We start from the raw sequence: 19,277 nt of genomic DNA on the forward strand, positions 1-19,277 counted from the left end.
GGCAGCCATGCACTTATTGGGGGGGGGGGCAGGGTAAAAGGATGTTCTAATCTAAAGGGCAGCATGGGAATGAGGGTTAAGATTATGGCCTGCCCTTGGTAATCCAGTGTTTGCAATGAGACTGTAAGTGCACATTAATAACAGCATGTTGATGGCAGGTGATCCACTAGGCTCTCCTCACCTGGCAGAACTGCAGTGATGCTCTGGTCCATGAGGTGGCAGCAGGCCTTTGGTTTGCTGCTAGCAGAACCAAAAATGTAACTGAAGATGATCAATGCACAGTACAATGTATGGCTTATCACAATGCTTGTTGTTGTTGTTGTTGTTGTTGTTAGGTGTGAAGTCGTGTCCGACCCATCGCGACCCCATGGACAATGATTCTCCAGGCCTTCCTGCCCTCTACCATTCCCCGGAGTCCATTTAAGTTCCCACCGACTGCTTCAGTGACTCCATCCAGCCACCTCATTCTCTGTCGTCCCCTTCTTCTTTTGCCCTCGATCGCTCCCAGCATTAGGCTCTTCTCCAAGGAGTCCTTCCTTCTCATGAGGTGGCCAAAGTATTTGAGTTTCATCTTCAGGATCTGGCCTTCTAAGCCATGGCCAGGGAGGAGGAGCGCAATGGAAGTCTACAGAAACGATGTTGCTGTCCCCACACACACACACCTGAGGAGTAGAGTGAGGAGGAGGAGGACAACAAGACTGCTAGAGGGGGCCTGTCCAGCCTGAAGACGCTGGTCCACCTCAACATGTGGGAAAGGAAGAGGGATAGAGGAGGAGGGAGGAAGCATTGCACACTCACACCCCAGGCTGAGCCAAAGGGTCAAGGACTGAGAGCAGCAGTGGCAGCCAGCCCTAAGCACCTTCTCAGCAGCAGTAGCAGAGGGTCAGGGGCTTGCTTGCTGCCACTGCTACTCATGCTGGCAAAAGCAGCGAGCAACCACTGTCCCTAAGACACCATTTCCACCAAACCAATGGCCTCCACCCCAAATGGCAGCATCCTGCCTTCCGTGCTTCCTTCCAGGGGTGCCAAGAGAATAGCCATTGCTTACTGCCCCCCCCCTTGCTTCTTCTGCAGGGTCAGTGACTACAGCCCCTCTCATGCCTGGCCTCAGACAAAGCCCTGAAGCAGTGTTTTTCAGGTAGGGAGGGTTGTGGGGATTGAGGAGAATGGACGCAGTGGTGGCAGTTTGGCGGACAAGGGTGCACACCGCAATACCTTCCCCCAAAAAACTGGGCCCTGCTCAGCCCTCCAGCGCCTGCCCACTTCCTTCCCTGACTCAGCAACAATGCTGAAGCCAAAAGGCTGCCATGGACTTACCTGGCTTGTCCTGTTTAATGGAAGAGAATGGAGGAGAGGAAGACATTGCTGGCCCTAGATGCAGGCTCTCCAGCCACTGTCCACAACAGATCACATTCCTATGCCCTTTTCCAACTGCATCCCATTGCCGCCACCTCCCTTGCCCTGATCCATGTGCAGCCAGGCCTCACCCTTCCCTCTACTTGCTTTTCTTCCCTCTTCCCCTCCTTCCTTCCTTCCTTCCTTCCTTCCTTCCTTCCTTCCTTCCTTCCTTCCTTCCTTCCTTCCTTTTCTCTCTTTTCTCCTGCTTACTTTCTTTACTTCTCTCTCCTTCTTACCTGGAGGTTGGCAACCCAGCTGCCCAAAGTCCCTCCCGCCAAGATTTTCTGTGAGAACCAGATCCATACATCCATTTTTAAACATGATTTAAATTGTTCCAGCTGTTAATTAAGCCAAATTAAAACCAAAATTAATTATTTTGGCTTTATAGTCTATCGTTTCAAGCACTTTACTAAATAAAGCAAAGTAGATAAATAATCATTAGTGGTATTGGCTTCCAACTCAGTGAAGGGAATGAGTTCCTGAGGCTGTGCTATCCATTCAATCAAATGAACTTGGGGGGGGGGGGTGGACCTGCAGAATGCAGGAACAACAGCTGATGTGGACATTTCTCTCTCTGATTCAGTCACCACGCAAGGGCATTAATACTTCTGCATTGCTAGTCATTTGCCCCCACCCTCAAGGGTCTGGTTCCCCAACTGATATGACCAAGGGTTTCAAACAAGGCCCACCCAATTCAGAACTGAGTCAAGGGGCAATGCACCCACCTTAGATCATCATGGTAGCAAATGTGGGGCAGGCGGCGAGCAGCGCTGTGTGGTTTGGAGCCACATGTGTGTGAAAGCATCCAGTGAAAATGAAGTCTAGTTGAAACCTACCAAATGTGGCACAAGAACATTCTAGCAACAGTCTTTTCAGGGACAACAGTACACTGTGCTTGTGTGACTGGAAGATGGGTTTTAGAAAATACAGTCCTGCTGCCAGAGATATGGCAAGTATTTTATACTTTGCAAACACTGCATCTGTAGGCACAGACAGATAGTATGGCAAGGGACTCCACAGCCATCCATTCTGTTTTTGAAATCTAAAAAAAAACCCACTGGAAAACATTAATATTAAAGTGGCATACCAGGTAAGGTATATTCCTTAGCAATAAGTTATTGGATACTGTGAAGATGTCTAGAACATTATTTTTAGAGACCTCATTGCTACGCTCAGTTGCCCAAGATGGCTCACATGTTTGTGATGGGGTGCGTGCACCCCTTTTCTTGCCATCAAATCACAGCTGACTTATGGCAACTCCCTAAGATTTTCAAGACAAGAGATGTTCAGAGGTGGTTTGCCATTGCCTGTCTCCATTCCATGACCCTGGTATTCCTTAGCAGTCTCCCATCCAAATACTAACCAGTCATTCATCCCTGCCTAGCTTCCAAGATCAGATGAGATCAGGGTAACCTGGGCTATCCAGGGCAGGCGTGTGCCCTGCTTCATTCTATATCATGAGAAAGGCAAAGCTATATGCAAAGTGAGCCTAATGGTGCAGCAACAGATGTGTGCATATTTTGAAAGGGGAGTTTGCCACACAATGTCTATGAGAAGGCAATCTCTCCCACTCCATGTCACGAGCAAGTTTGGACATTTTTAAAAGTGCTTCCCTCTCTTTTAAATGTGTGAAAGGATGGGTACTTGTCCACATTTGTATGTTTAACCCTCTTTAAAAACAAAACCAAGTTTTAGATGTCATTTTATTGGCTTTATGGTTGATACAGATCAAAGGGCAGGGATGTGGGCCCACATGCTTCTTGGCCCATGCAAGACTATCCTCCTCTTTTGGATTTTAATTTGTTGGCATGCACATGTGCAACAATGTAGCTATAGGCTTGGATCCAGTAGTTTTTTCTTTTCATGGAAGGGATTTTTGTCAGCAAAGAGTGACTTTTTTGCCTCCACTCTCCCACTGCAGCCCGAGAGGTATTAAAGGGAAGTGAGCAACAATTGTTCTGTTCCTTGACTCTCCAACTAGGAAACCGCACATGACTGAAGTGCAGCTGGTCAGTGATAAGCTCACTGTATGGAAGATGCCCATCCATGCTGACCCCCGATTCTGAGCCTGGATGGACCCGGCAAGCAAAAGAGCACTAACCCAGGCCCACCTGTGCTTAAAGAAGAACATGCAAAAGCTTAAATAGGTGAATACATGTTACAAAAGCAGTGAAGATGCTATCACTTCAGCTGTGGTTCTGTTGTATGTCCAGGGTGAGGCAGAAAACAGGAAATGGATCCCCTGGTGTCACTGAGCAACAAAAAACAGTATGTGCATGCGTGTGGGGGAGTTGTGACATAGATCAAGACTGTGTTCCATTAAAAAAAAAAAAAACCCTGCCCCCATACCCTGTTTCCCTGATAGGAAAATGTCCTCTGACTGCTTTAAGTTGCAGGAGGAGAAAAATAGCAGGCACAATAGGAACATATGTTTCCTTATTTCTTGCAGTGGTACTTGTCTTCTAATGTGCGCTCTCAGGAGGGATCAACTTACAGAGGGCACCAAGGAAGGAATAAACGGCAAGGACCAAGATTCTCAGTCTCCATCATCCCACAGCCCTATGGCAAGGAGTGCAAAAGGAAGGGAATGGAGGGGGGCTGGCACCACAACAGTACAACACCTCTGTCGTTCCCCAGGCTAAACATTCAGGTAGAAGCCCAGGTGGCACGGGCATTGTTGAACGTAGCCTTTGCAGTGCAGTGCCTTTCCTCTGGTTTAAGTCATTTAGTGTTACAAAAACCTAGAGGGGCGAGGATTGCTAAAGTCTTGCTTTTGTATCCTGTGGTTCCCATGCCACCTTACATGACCAATTGAAAACCACAGATGTTGACTCTTAAGTTAATGTCTGAAGTAATCTGATTTCTGAGGGGTAACAAAGGACTTGGCCAGTACAGCAGAAACTCCTTAAGAAATGCCCCTTGAGAGAAAGTGGAAGGACAAAAGAAAGTTGAGCATGTGAGGCAACATATGTTCCTTCTGCCTCTGAGCAGTTGTTAGGGATTGTTCCTTAGCCCTACCTTACCCTGGAATGCAAGCACACTTGAAAAACCAAGTGTCCTGTCCTGTCCTCTTTGACTCTAACCTGCCCAAAGTCCCTGGGCGGTGCCTCACCTTGAGGGAACACTGAATGGATGGGCCCTCTGACTGAGCTCTGCACCTTCCCAGCATAGTTTGTTCTTTACCCATAGTTTCCTGGGCATTGTCCAATCTTCCTTCTTCAGGTCCTCGATTCACTGGGCAGCCCACATCCGTTATTTCCCCTTACAGGAGAACAGAGCGACTTACATCTGCAAGAAAATCCTTAGTACAAACGGCAGAAGAGAGTTGTTCTTTGAATCCCAATCCCAGTCAGTACACAGACAAGAACTTTTAGAGAAACAGTGCTTTAAGCCAATATACACTTCTCAAGAACAATAATTTACACAGCGGGAATCTTTGACTCCAGATTAATCTCTGCTTTGAATAGCACCCCAGGATTTCTTCCCGAAAGCTTGTGCTTGCATCGGCTTCTTCACTGCGTTTCTTTTTAAACATATCAGCATTTTCAGTTTGATGACCTACTACAATAGCGAGGGCATGCGCATTTCCACCCCATCTTTGTGTGTCAAACTGTAATTTTTATGAGTCTCCCAAAATATATGCTGTCGGTCTATTCTATCAGTTTACTGCAGCACTGCCTCCTCAAAGTCCCATGTGCTACAGTCCACACCCTAAGGCAGGGCTGGCAAAACCAGAGCTTTACAGACCCTACCATGTTTATTCAGGGAAGATGTTACACTTTCATTTATTGCCATGAGCGGAATGAATTTTGAGCTCTTTGTTGAACAAATTATGTGAGGCATCAAGGCCCCAATCCAGCTGTAGTCATAGGCAAGCAGGCCTAGTTCAAACATGTTACCAGTGAAGGAAAAGAATTCATCCTGCACAACTCACACAACTTCTTGTTTAAACTGTGCTGCTCCTCATGCAACACAGTGATGTGAGTTTAATTAGCATGCCACTGCAACACTTGCCCAGGCTATGTTAATTAAGCATGCGCAGGTGTTTTGCATAGTTTAAATGACAACTGGTGCTTCCAGATTTGCATCCTCCCTACCAGCCCTACCAAGAGATGGTTGACAGCTTGCTTAACAGAGCAATCCGGTGCATATCAACACTGCAAATGTTTGCAGATGGCTACTTCCCGGATCAAGGTACACATCTCCAAGGATCACTGTTACTCAGTCACTCTGCCCTTTTCTCAGCCATTTGCTACTGACAGTCTACACAATAAAGAATGATTCTGTTTTCCTTCTTCCAGCACTGCTCATCACTACTTTGGCTCCAATTCTAAAAAGGGGATTAAAGGAATCAAGAGACAGATAAAAAGATTATCCCCACCAATAGTCTTAATCTCTCCCTCTTTCAAGACTTTAATTGGCAACGTTGCTATTACAACCCCTGGTGCTCTGAATTGTCAATCAGCATGTATTCCCTTGGGAGTGCAAGACTTAACAAAGGGGAAGCACATTTGATTACCGCTTGTACTCAAGGGTTACTTCTTCAAGAGATGTCCACCTTGAGGGAAGATTGTTGATGGTTCCGAAGTTCTGGGCAAAAGGCATCTCTTTACCCTCAGACATGCGATCTTCAAGAGGGGCAAAATGAGTGCTTAGTTAAATTTTCCCTGGAACAAGTTTAATACCCTGCCTTCATAACCTCCTTGCTGTCCATGTCTACTGATTTATTTGGACCCTTTAATTTTGCTCAGACTGATGGGAAAATGCCTCTCCCTGTGGCTGCACAGTGTAGACAATCACAAGCTGTCCTTCAAGGAAGGCACGCCACCACCTTGACTACACTTCTCATGAAGAATCCCTGAAAACCTTCCAAGAATTCTAGGCTCTCTGAGAACATGTTTTGAAAAGCACCCCTTAAGCCAGAGGTGTCAAACTCATTTGTTACGAGGCCCGAATCTGACATGTACGTCACTTTGTCAGACCAGTCCATTGTGTGCCATAAAACACGATGACAGGTACCATATAAACTTCATAAATGACACAAACCCAATTAATTATATTATTTTTAAAATAACATTCAAACAAAAGCAATTCATTCCTAGGAGTGAAAGCAATTGATTTACTGGGGAATCCACAAAAGCCCCAATAAATGTGTTGTGGCGCAGAGTGGTAAGGCAGCCGTCTGAAAGCTTTGCCCGTGAGGCTGGGAGTTCAATCCCAGCAGCTGGCTCAAGGTTGACTCAGCCTTCCATCCTTCTGAGGTCGGTAAAATGAGTACCCAGCTTGCTGGGGGGTAAATGGTAATGACTGGGGAAGGCACTGGCAAACCACCCCGTATTGAGTCTGCCATGAAAACGCTGGAGGGCGTCACCTCAAGGGTCAGACATGACTCGGTGCTTGCACAGGGGATACCTTTACCTTTACCTTTAATCCTAAGCAAGACTCAGGGGATCTCTGCACCTTTTAAATGTAGCATCATGTAGCCAGTCCAATGCAAGTGGAATATTCCGGCCCCTTCACGTGATGTCGCCCACATCCAGCATCTGGCCTTCTGACTGCTGGCCACATCCTCTATTTTAAAGTGCTTCTCTAGGAATCCCAAAAAGTGCATTCACCACCCTAAAAAGCGCTAGCGACCAGAGAACAACCAGCAGGCAACCAGCAGAAGGATGGTATGGAGGCTCAAATGCCCTAAAGTCATCTGGAGCATCCCACCCTCGCTTCTGCCTCCCTCTCCCTTGTTCCAGGGGATGGGAATTGCTTTTTTATTAATGTTGAAATTCCTGGATCAATGAATAGGCAGACAAGCGTGCAGGCAATGCCAGAAATGAAATTTCATTCAACAAAGTGTGCCTCTTGAGAGTTTTCTATCCCCACCTCCCCAAATCAATATTAATTTACTCATTTATCAAAGGACTTGGCTGCCTTGGCTTTGGCGCCCAATAGTCAATGTGCCATAGACCAGTCAATAGTGCCATAGACCAGTGGTCCCCAACCACCAGGCCGTGGCTCCCTCTCCCCGCCCTCACCCCCAGTGAGAAACTTCCCTGCAAGCTGCCAAATCGGCCGATTAGCTTGCGGCCCGGCAAGCTTCTTTCTGCGGGAGGGTGGTGAGAGGGAATCGCGGCTGCTGGCGAAAATGTGCATGCACAGACCTGCCGTGCATGTGCATTTGTGCATGGGCTGCCATGCATGCGCAGCCCCCAGATCGCCCTCCCCTCCCACCAGTCCACAACCTGGAAAAGGTTGCAGACCACTGCCATAGACTATAATGAGGATATTGGTATTCCTGCCTTTCCTGGGGCCTGGGTTGAGATACAGCCTCCAAACTTTCAATGTAGTTCTGGGAGGCTTTCAGTGTAGTTCTGGGAGTCCAAGGGGTCTATATCTAGGGGCTCTTGAAGAGACTGCCCCCATCCCAATCATTATATCCAATGGAGAGTCGGGTCCTTTGTGCACAAACCTACTCCTGATACCATAAGGGGTGGCGCTCAAAAGCACTATGCATCTATGATTCTATGCATAGGAATTGCAACAGAGAAGTATGTGTTTTTTAAAAAAATAGCAGGCAAGAACAAGAGAGGTTCATAAAACACGGGTCAATTATTTGTATTTAGATAATCTTGTGCTAACTAGCCACTCTGTACTAGAATCATTAAGTCTGATGGTTATTCAAGTGTGGCAACATTAGTGTGATGGAGATGTGATTCCGCATTACATCTGCAACCGTCTCTTAGATTTTACCTCAGTGGGAGTAAATGTGAATGAGGCAATTGGGAAGCTGACTATGAAGGGCCATTGCCACTTCCATAAGCCCAGTGACAAGAGATTGAAGAGACTGCCAGAATTTCCCTCTCAGTTCCATGTGGAGGCTTTGAGGGGTGAATTTGCATAACATAGCAGGAGCTCCCAGTGGCTCTGCCAGCTCTCAAGGACTGTGCTGTTGTGGCTCTGAAGGGCCTTGCTGACTGCCAGTAACCCTACTGCCAATATGGCGCTTCCTAGCATCCTTGCTGGCAAGGCAGCAGCTGAATAGGTCAAGATAAGGGGGGCAGAAAAGAGATGGGGGTATTTTGACAGAGAAGGGGAAGAGGGGGTAGATAGTCACAGAAGGGGAGGGGGAGAAAAAGGGTAGGGGGGATTGATAGAGAAAGGGGATAGACTGTTAGATATGTGGGGAGAAACAGGGGGGATGGGAAGAGAAAAAAAAGAGGGTAGAATATCAGATAAGGAAAGGGGGACAAATAGAGGGAGAAAATGAAGGGAGCAGAAAGGGAGGAGGCAAGATTGTCAGGGAGAGGGTGGGGGAGAAAGAGGGATGGACAATTATTTGAGAAGGAGGTTAAAGAAAACAAAGGCAGGTGGAATGGGCTGCACACTCCCCACAAATTTCTTATGGGTCCCCACTTGTATATTCCAGAAATGAAGTTGACCAGGATACTTAAATCTGGTGACTGGAGCTGTGAATGGACAAGGCAGATCTTTCTACAAACCTGAAATCTAAAGCAACACACTGAGAATGGGTTATAAACCCGACATGATAAAAGGGTTGCTATAGCTTTAATTAATGCTTGGCATGGTCAGCAGCAAAAGGAAATGTGGTCATCAAAGGATCTGCTGGCTCCACACGATCAAAGCCAATACAGGGATGACCACAGAATCATAGAGTTGGAAGGGGCTATACAGGCTATCTAGTCCAACCCCCCACTCAATGTAGGATCAGCCCAAAGCATCCTACAGCATCCAAGAAAAGTGTGTATCTAACCTTTGCTTGAAGACTGCCAGTGAGGGGGAGCTCACCACCTCCTTAGGCAGTCTATTTCACTGCTGAACTACTCTGACTGTGAAATTTTTTTTCCTGATGAACTATGAACCACTTGAAAGAAGCGGTCACTGACAGAGACAAATGGAGAAAACTTTCCTATAGAATCACTGAGGGTAGGACACGACTGAACAGATAACATCATCATCATAGCTTGAAGAAATGGAAAGCCCTCAGTGGTTATTGCTAGGTAACCACAGCATTTTAGACTTGATATCTAGAGAGCCAGCTTACTGTAGTGGTTAGGAGTGCGGACCTCTAATCTGGCAAGCGGGGTTTGATTCTCCGCTCCCCCACATGCAACCAGCTGGGTGACCTTGGGCTCGCCACAGCACTGATAAAGCTGTTCTGACCAAGCAGTAATATCAGGGCTCTCTTAGGCCCATTCCGCACCAGGATCAATGTGGCAAATTGATTACGGAAAGAAAAAACGGAATTTAAAATAGTGGAATTCGGCGTAACGCATACCTGCCTTTGTAGTGGAATCCAGTTGTGTTTAAATCGTTTCCCACAGGTTTCCGGTCTCGGCAAAAATCGCTAGAAAGGAAGTGATTTTTGCCGTGCTTTGTCCCGCCCCTGGCCGTCAATCAAGCGAGCAGCCAACGAGCTTTAAAGCGGCTCTGTGGGACTGCAGCCGGAGAAGCCTCGCTTTGTGAATGACGGCTCGCCGGTTCATTGCTCTCCACTCGCTCCGAGAAAAAAAAATGGCGATCGCTTCGCCGGAAGTTCGGAGGAGAGAGCCAGGGGGAGGGACTTTGCTGAAACCGCAACAATGGTAACGCACAGAACTTCTTCGCTAGTGTTGCAGATTGGTTGCAAGAGTGTAGCGCTTTCCAGAGGGTGAATCCACTTTTTGGGATTTTCCTGGAAGCGCTACAATGAAGCGCTTTTTGCGGATCTGTTTCAGGAGTGTGGCAGATTATGTATAACGTGCATAACTGCATATTAGTAGTGATTACAATTTGCCACACTCCTGCTACATTAAACTTGTGCGGAATGGACCTTAGTCTCACCCACCTCACAGGGTGACTGTTGTGGGGAGAGGAAAGGGAATTGTAAGCCGCTTTGAGACTCCTTCCAGAAGAGAAAAGCGGCATATAAGAACCAACTCTTCTTCTTCTAAAAGGCATAGGGCAGGATACTTTCCAGGGCTGTTTTGGTCTTTAAGAAAGGATACATCAAGGCCCCGGCCCAGCAACAACCAACAGAGGACTTGGTACCATCCAACTTGTGTGACTCACCTAGGCCTTGCTACTTGCTAGTGTTCATTGGCGGCCCACCCTATGAAAGCCAGTGTGGTGTAGAGGAGGGTGCTGAAGACCCCGGTTTAGGTCACCAATATGGTATGGAAGTTCACTAGGTGACGTTGGTTCAGGCACATACTTCTAGCCTACTACTCACTTCTGAAGAGCAGTGACTCCGAAAGCTCCTTCCCAGCCACAGGTGTTGCTAGTCTTGAAGGTGTGGGAGGACTCGTGCTCTTTTCTACTGCTACAGGCAGACTACCAGGGCTGCCCACCTTGATCTAGCTGTCTCTTAGGAAACTCAGCGAGGGTGCTTGTGGGTAGGAGGAAGGGCAACTTCCACGCATAGGTCAGCTGCTTAGTATGCAAGAAGGGTCTCTCAAAGAAAGTTAGGGGGAATGAACGAGCCTAGCGTCTCAACCTGCTCTTCTCCAGAGTCCCTCTATTTAGTCAATCTCTGGGATTCACTCCGAGTTTACAACCTGGTCGATTCGCGCTCTTTCTCGCTCCCTCCACGCCGACCCCCCCCCCCGGGTGTTTGGCCGCAACAGAGACACAAAGAAGAGGTTTTGTGTGCTTTTCTGAAGCGGGGTGGGGGTGGGGGTGTATGCCGGAGGGAAACAAAGGGCTTCTTTCTACCTGACTCCCGCAAGGGTAGTCCGAGCTCCGGTCGCCAAGCTGGAGAACAACCCAAACCCCCCAAACGGTTTGCCCCCGAGCCGTCGGAGTCCATGTTTCATTCCTAGCCCCGCATAACAGGCTCTTGCTCCCGAAGTGCGCCCCCCCCCCCCCCCCGGGCAAGCAAGTCTGAACCAGCCGGGAACCTGCTTCCCTCTCCCCTCTCGGTTTCCCGCCCGGCCCCTCCGTCGCTCCTTAGCAATCCTCGGAAAGGACGCGGGGTCGCTATCAACAGATGGAGGGAGGCGGAGGCGAGAAGGAGGTCTTTATTCCGGCGCGGCGCGATGGCCAAGCCCCGGGGGACCTCCTCCGGCTGGGATGAGGAGTGAAAAGGCGGGCGGCGGGGTCGGCACCGAGCACAAGCGCGCAGGTCGCGGCAAGTTTGCCCGAGTGCTCAGCGGAGGAGCCCGCGGGAGAGAGCGGAGGAGCCGGGCTCTGATTTCCTCGGCCGGCGTCGCGGTCAAGGGGACGCCGGGAAACCGAGGCGGGCGGCCGCTTGCTCCCCCTCCGTCTCCAAACTTTTCTGAATGGGGTCTCCTCGGTGGAAGAAGCTGTGCTTTTTGTTACTAATCGGGCTCACGTTTTCCGTCGTCCTCTATGGGCATTACTACACCGCTCTGGATTCTTCCCCGGGTCCCAGTACTGCGGCTAGGTAAGCTTGCGGGGCTTGGGGAATGAGCTCACAAGGGATGGGAAGCGACGAAGCCAAACCAAACCTGGGATGGTAAGAGGAGCTGTCCTGTCGTGCCGTTTTCGGGAGCTAAACTTATCCACTGCATTTCGCATGCTAGGGTGTTTTGGAGCAAGGTGCAATCTTTAAAAGGCAAAATAGGATGCGGGTGGCAACCTCGTTGGGAACAGAGTGTGTAAGGTGGGCGGTGGCTGCCCAATATCCTTGATGTGTGGGAATTAAAACCCGAAACTGGGTCACCAAAGTGTCCCAAAGAGGGTGATGTAAATTTAAATGTGTTTCTTCCCAGTGGGACTTGAGCCATTAAAGTTCAGACCAGAGGTAGAGGTGAAGTTAAATCCTGAAACATTGCCGCATGTTTGGTCTTAGGGGTTGCTTTCCAGCAGAGAACATTTCTTTCTGCGCTCACAGAGACATCAGAGCCTCCATCAGATTATATGGCAAGAGGGCCAACCAGCAGGCAAACATGGCATAGAAGGGTATTGTCCGTACTCTCAAAAGGCTAGAAATAACGCAGGTGGGGCACCCCAGTGCAGTTCCATGGAATGCCTAGGGCCAAGGCTGCTGGGTTTTATGCAGGCAAGTCAGAATCCCCGAGGAGAGAACCAGAACCCTGCAGGATGCTTAGGGGAGCACCATCAGAGAGCCAATTTGGGGAGAATTCACTGTTTCAGTTTTTCCCAGCTCAAGATTATAGGTGGATGGTACAGTCTACCCCAATTTCATCACAACTTGGTGAGTACATGTTCTTTTCTAGGACACTTCCCACACTCCTGGTTCTATACTATAGCACCCATCTCTAGGTATATTAATGTGCACTGTGAGAGTATATTCTAAACAGAAGCAAAGTAGTTGGGAATGGAAAGAAACAGGGCACTGTAAATTGTCATGGATTATTGGCAAGCAGTTCACTAAATGCAAAGAACCTATATAGTGTTAGGGGGCTTTCCTGTGAGCCATGCAGTTTACTTTCATAGCAGTTGAGGAGATGAACAAGAGGAGGAGGAGGAGTGATTCCAAGCTGGGACTCAGAAGTGGAATCAAGTATTTATGAGACAAGAAACTCAAATGCCAGTTTTTCAAAAGAGTTTGGCAAACTCCACAAGAAAGCTATTTATGGGCCTGCTGATTCCAAGTTAATTTCATCATGCAATTCAGCTTGCAGCATCTGTTGGCCACCCCACGAATAACTGAGACATTGCACTCAATATGAGCACTCTCTTGCTCTCTCTTTGCATTTTCACTTTAAATATACAAATAAGTCTTTGAATTTCAAAAATGTGTAATCTGTAATTTCAGTTTAGCACACACAGCAAATTTCACCCACTGAATGATACAGAAGACGAATTCAGACCTGGCTCTCTGAAGCCCCTCCCCCCACACATACACTCATCTTAGGTCAGTTCACTTAGGGATGCTCGGCCATTACACAGGCTCACCATCCTTGGCACATGAACACTTGGCCCAGTGAGGGACTGCAGCTTCATGACTACATTTCCCCCCTTCTTTATGTTGCTCCACATCTCCTCAAAAAGGCCATGATATAAAGCAGGTATCTTTACCAGTGGGTGTTTGTACAGGATGCTAGCTAAAAAGAACTGTTGGCAGTGTGACAGTAAAAGACTATCCTATCCCTTTTCATATGTTTATCTCACTGTTTCATATGCATCTTCATATATACACAATCTAAAAACACACATCACACCCAGCATTGAGACTTGGATTCATATTTCAGTTTACCAATTGGGGCAGCTTTATATCTAAACATGTTGTACTTGGAGGGGGGGAGAGCTGTTGAATACAAAATACATATATTGATGCCACTGATGTCGAGGGTAGTTTTCATCTGCACAAACAGGGGACCAAGTTTTTCTTGTTGCTTGCAAAGCAGAAATGAATGATAAAAATAAAACCATACTACACACAACTTCCATTATCTTTGTAAGAAAGACCCAGTTTTATGGCTGGACACTAGAGCAGGGGTGTCGTGTACATATTTGATATATTTAGCCATCATTCAGGTACAAACTTGGCTTTGCATTTGTTGATTGTGAAGTACAGCATGTAGGGGACAAGTCACCTGGCTTCAGTTTCTTAATCAATAGGAAGAGAATAATAGTAGCATATGTAACAATTGTTTTGTGGAGTTTTGTGGAGTTGTGCTGTTGTGGAATTAGTTACAGCAGCAGGCAATCATTTCAGCAAAGCATTTGAAACATAGTTGGCCCTATACATTTTGGCTAATTGATGTTTGTGTTTGCTGCCTTCCATTCACCCCATGTTGAGTTGCTATTTGGATGACTCTTTAATGGCTTGCCATGTGGATAAGATGCAAGTTTGCCTGCTGAGCCTTTTGCCACCTAGAAAAGGAGTCCAGCCTCTGCTGCTGAGAGTGTAATGATTCTGTATAGCTTTAACTATAGCAGAATCCCCATGTCCCCCTATAGCAAAACCACACAGATGTGTGTGTGTCCATCTACAGCAACTGTCCTCAACTTTTTTTACCATTGAGAACCCCCTGAAACATTCTTCAGGCTTTGAGAAACCCCAGAAGTAGCATGATTGGGCAGAATATGGTTGGGAAGCATAGCTGTGTACATGTTCACCTGGGCCCCCTCCCCTTTCCACCCCTTCCAGGCACATCATTGTCCATTGGGGGGGTCAACATGACCATATATGGTCATATCACCTAATAAAGGTTTAACACATTTTAAATTATATATTTAAAATCAATTAATTCCCATCCATTCAGGAAACCCTTCCAGGGCTGTCAAGAAATCCCAGGGTTTAATGAAAACCTGGTTGAGAAAGCCTGAGCCAGACATACTGTACTAATGGCAGATGTGAACCTCGACAGACAGAGGTTGCAATAAATCCTGGTGGCTGAAGGAAGATGACTAAGGGATCCTCCTCCTCCTGATGCAGGTCTAAGGCCCCCCATTGTCAGAAGTCTACCTGTCAAGGGAAGAAGAGTTCGTGTTGATACCCCTCTTTTCACTACCCAGAGGAATCTGAAAGTGGCTTATAATCACCTTCCCTTCCTCTCCCCGCAGCAGGTGGGGATGAGAGAGCTCTGATATAGCTGCTCTGTGAGAACCACCTCAAGTCAATATCCGGGAGGGGTGGTCAATCCAAATAAATAAATAGACCGTTACTGCCTTAATGTCATCCAGATGGCTGCATGTGGAGGGCTGGGGAATCAAACTGGGTTCTCCAGATTATACTCTTAACCACTAAACCAGGCTGTCGATATATAATTGGAATACTAAGGCCAAAAGGCACAATGCTACTGGGAATGGACATATGATGCTTCTGAAAAGTCTATCTGAGAGTCGGGAATAGATTCCATGAAGGAACAGTGCAGGAGAATAGCTTCTGTAGCATCTCGGTCATCTTCAGGACTCAAGTGTCTGTTTAAAATAAATGGTGTCATCTAAGGAGGGCAGGGGGAAGAGAAGAAGGTGACAGTGAGTACTTATGGGTGGCCATTTTATGACATCTCTGCTGGTTGTAACCTATTTCAGTGTTCAGGCAACCACATTAAAAATTGATCATCTGTAGTATCTGGCCACTTGATGACACAACTTAACCACAGCCTACTGATTAGCTGTTTTGTTTTTTAATTGGAATGCGTGCAGCTGGTAATTTTTAGCCATTTTCTGGTTTCAATCCAGTGTATACTTGCCTGTAATAAAACAGCTAGGTTTCAACCTAGTAGTACCTTAGAGTCCAACTTGATTTGGGGGGTCTGAGTGCCTTGTGTCGCTACTGGACTCTAATCAAGCCGTTGCTTGGGAGGAGGCTCAGGCCTGCTTTGGCCCTCAGAAGATGGTGCCACATATATTCAGAAACATTCAGAAACATTTATTATTGGGCTCTGAGAATCAGCTCAAATGAACGGAAGAGATAAGCATTGTCATTCTGGAAATCACATATATTGTTGAGCTAAATTCAAATGAGTAGCCATGTTGGTCTGAAGGAGCACAATAAAATCAGAATCCAGTAGCACCTTTAAGACCAACAAAGATTTATTCGAGGCGTGAGCTTTCGAGTGCAAGCGAAGAGTGCCTGTACTCGAAAGCTCACGCCTTGAATAAATCTTTGTTGGTCTTAAAGTTGCTACTGAACTCGGATTTTATAGTGTTGAGCTAGGTTAGCCAGGACTAAAAATGAACTAAATAAAAATGAACTAAATATCTTTAAACAGCCCCACGGGGCAGTGCGCCGCGGACTGAATAAAAGAGTAAGGGCTGTCTCGGAGGAGTTAGAGCGGGCCCTGTCCGGGATAAAAACTCGGAGGGGCCAATCAAGAGCTGCGAAGTGGCTCCTGATTGGCCCCTCCGAGTGTCCACCCCGGCTAAGCAGCCAATGGGGAGCCGCGCAAAGCGCGGCTCACCATTGGCTGCTTCGCCCGGCCAGGGAATCACCGCATAGACTGGACTGCCAGCCGATGCGGTGAGTCCTCTGGGGGGCGACGCCGCCTTCTCCCAGCCGCTGGAGCGGCGCAGCGAGGTCGCTCCAGCGGCCGGCAGAAGGATCCAGAGGGCAGGGTGGGGGGCTGGGGGCCGGGAGCCGGCCTTCTCTCGGCCCCGGGAGCTTCGGGGAGGGTGGGGGGGTGAGAGAACGCCCTTGGTTACTTTGGGGAGGGTGGGGGGGGGCGAGAGAACGCCCTTGGTTGCTTCGGGGAGGGTAGGGGGCGGGAGCCGGCCTTCTCTCGCCCCCGGGAGCGGCCTCGCCTCGGTGAGGCCGCTGCCGGGGCCGAGAGAAGACCGGCTCCTAGCGCCCATTTTATGAAAAAATAAAATGGGCTTGATTTCTAGTATAATAATAATAATAATGTTGTAGCCTTGCGGTCCCTGGGGGCGGGACTATGGACGTCATATCCATAGACTCCCGTTGGAGGGACCGCACCAGTAGATGTTCCACATCAACAAATCCATCCTTCCTTAGTTCCATATTTGCATTTAGTTTTGGAAATTTTGATCTTTTAAAAAACCTTTTTGGAAAGCAATCCGTGAAAGAGGACTTTTTGGGTTTTCAAGGGTAATATCCTCCAACCTCACACAGCATCTAATCTGGAAGCATCCTTAATATAGACAGTGATTCCCCCACCCAGGCACAAACCCTGAAAAAATTAGTTATGCAAACTTCCAGCATTATCGTTTTGACCTAGAGAAAAAGCTAAGGTGGAGCAGCCTATTGGCCAATTTCTGTGATGTCCTCAACAAAACCCTCCAATCCATGAAGCAGTTTGGCACTTGTTTTTAAATAGTTGTAATCTAGGGGAGGTGACATTTGGATATATAAAAATGCATATGCCTCTGCCTCTTTAAAGAAAAAAAAAGATAGGCAGCCTTGATGATGAATGAAGAAAGGGAAAAGATTGACAACGAATCCAGCATTTGACTTCTCCTTGTGTATTCCTGTAACACTAGTTATGGATCCAGGTTCATGTCATTGGTGAAGATCTGGCTGTCACTGCTCATAAAATCTTGTTTCTGGCTTCACAGATCTAGAGACATTCTAATAAAGCTCTGAAGGCATCCATTCTATCTCTTATTCAGGATTCACACACACTCAGTTTAATCATGACCATGTTTCTCAATGTTGTTGTCACAGTAAAATGAACTTGTGCATGCTATCATTCACATAATATAGACTATCTCCTCAGAGTTTAGTGTTTGGAAGATAAATGGTTGAACCCGTTTGGCAGCTTTTTGCTTTAAATGTAGCCAATAATGCACATTTTCCCACCAACAATACACATCTTTGTGCTTCAGTGATATGCACTGTAAAGTTCTGATGATATTGTCTTTTCTACGGACAATTCAGAATAAAAGGCAGGTGACCCCATATTTGACCCCATATTTCAAAATTGCCCCAACCCTGTGTAGATAGAACAGATTAGTAACACCTGGTCTTTGTTTACAGGGCATGCCCCATTCCCCATCTCACATCCAGCTGAACAATATGTTTCCCCACACCTTGGTCCTCAGGGTGGCACAGTCAATTCCCCATGTTAAAAGTCATGCCTCCCTGGGGCAGCAACTTAGAAATCTATAGATTGTTCCTGATAAGAACCACACAATGGCAGGGAGCCTGCTTGGCTAAGAACAGGTGTGACTGTGGTTGATACTAAGGGTTGGTACTTTGCAAGTCACCTGTTTTTTTAAAAAATTTGAAAGGTAGCCCCAGGAAGTACCAATGGAGTGGGGGAGGAGAAGGGCTGTTTAGCCATTTCCCCTCAATTTCTTTTGACACTCACAGTCTACTTCCCCAGCTGCCTTTTTCCTCTGAAGGTTCCCAGTGTGGGTAAACACACCCTTGAAGCACTCTGAGGGGCAGCTTAGGAATGACTTTTGGATGGACTTTGAAGCTGCTTGGCCTTTTTAAGGAAAAGCAGAGATCCCAGGTTTTTATTAAATAATAGGAAGGGGAAGGAACCAAGCATCATCCTTGCACACTGCTTTTCTCTCCAACCGGCCGCTCTATTACTTCAAGGCGTGCTCTCTGAAGGCAACTTCTCATTTACCCACCAACCCCTCCCTCCCCTCTGGACTTCATTACACACTTTTGTGGCACCTCTAACATGCATAAGGTCTGGAAGAGACCAAACCTTGCTGGCTTCAACTTGCAAAAAAAACGGTTGCATTGTCACATGGCCTTAGGGAAGAGGGAGCTGCAGAAACGCTAGTTTCCTTTGAGAGTGCTGGGTAATAGAGCTGTCTGGCTCACCTGTGATCTTATATAACATTCTGCTTCAGTGAGAGTAATAATTATTCTCCATACTTTGTCAGTAGTAGTAACTGTCACCAGACTCCTACCCAGATTATAGATTGAGTAGGGGATGCTGCACGCTGTGCCTTTATAACTAGCTGCACCTGGGAGTTTGCTCCCAAGGCCACAGTGAATTCAGACCCCTGGAATCTCTGCTCAGTAAAATGGGGGGGGGAGGAGATGGGGGGATTGCACAGTCACATGTTGTTCACTCAGAGGTATCCCTCGAACAGCACTTCTCTCCTTTGATACACTCCATGAACCTCCAACAGTCTCTCCTGATATTTGTGATGCGTAGGCTTCCAATTTCTCTAGACTTTCCAGAAATTAAAAGAATACTTTTCAGAACCTTGCTGTGATGTAGTTAGCCCACGAGGAAAATCAGAGATTATTACAGATGAACTTTGCAGTTATTGAGGGGAACTGTGCTGATATCTACCATTCATTACTCATTAAGTTTATTTCATTCACACTGATCTTCTGTGTATTTTACTTTTGTGGTTTTTACAAGGCTGCAAGGTCTTGTATGTCAGTCTTTTGATCTGAGGTTGATTATGGATTATTTCATTTTATAAAGCTGAAATGTTATGGGACTGAACCACCATACTGAAGAATTGAATGGAGAGCTTAAGTGGCAAGGTAGTGGTATGAAAAGCGCAGGAAGGTC

The 19,277-nt window shown here is 47.1% G+C and overlaps 1 protein-coding gene across 1 annotated transcript in view; it reads left to right on the plus strand.

Moving 5' to 3' along the window:
• Positions 1 to 11,323: 11,323 nt before the first annotated feature.
• The window catches only part of ST6GALNAC2 (ST6 N-acetylgalactosaminide alpha-2,6-sialyltransferase 2), a 46,089-nt gene continuing 38,135 nt past the window's right edge, over positions 11,324 to 19,277 (plus strand). The window contains exon 1 of the mRNA XM_077327684.1: positions 11,324 to 11,794. Coding sequence (XP_077183799.1) covers positions 11,670 to 11,794 — 125 coding nt within the window. The 5' untranslated portion in view covers positions 11,324 to 11,669. The remainder of the gene's footprint in view (positions 11,795 to 19,277) is intronic.

The sequence above is a fragment of the Paroedura picta genome, chromosome 3 (genome assembly GCF_049243985.1).
Source record: "Paroedura picta isolate Pp20150507F chromosome 3, Ppicta_v3.0, whole genome shotgun sequence".
Lineage (NCBI taxonomy): Eukaryota > Metazoa > Chordata > Lepidosauria > Squamata > Gekkonidae > Paroedura > Paroedura picta.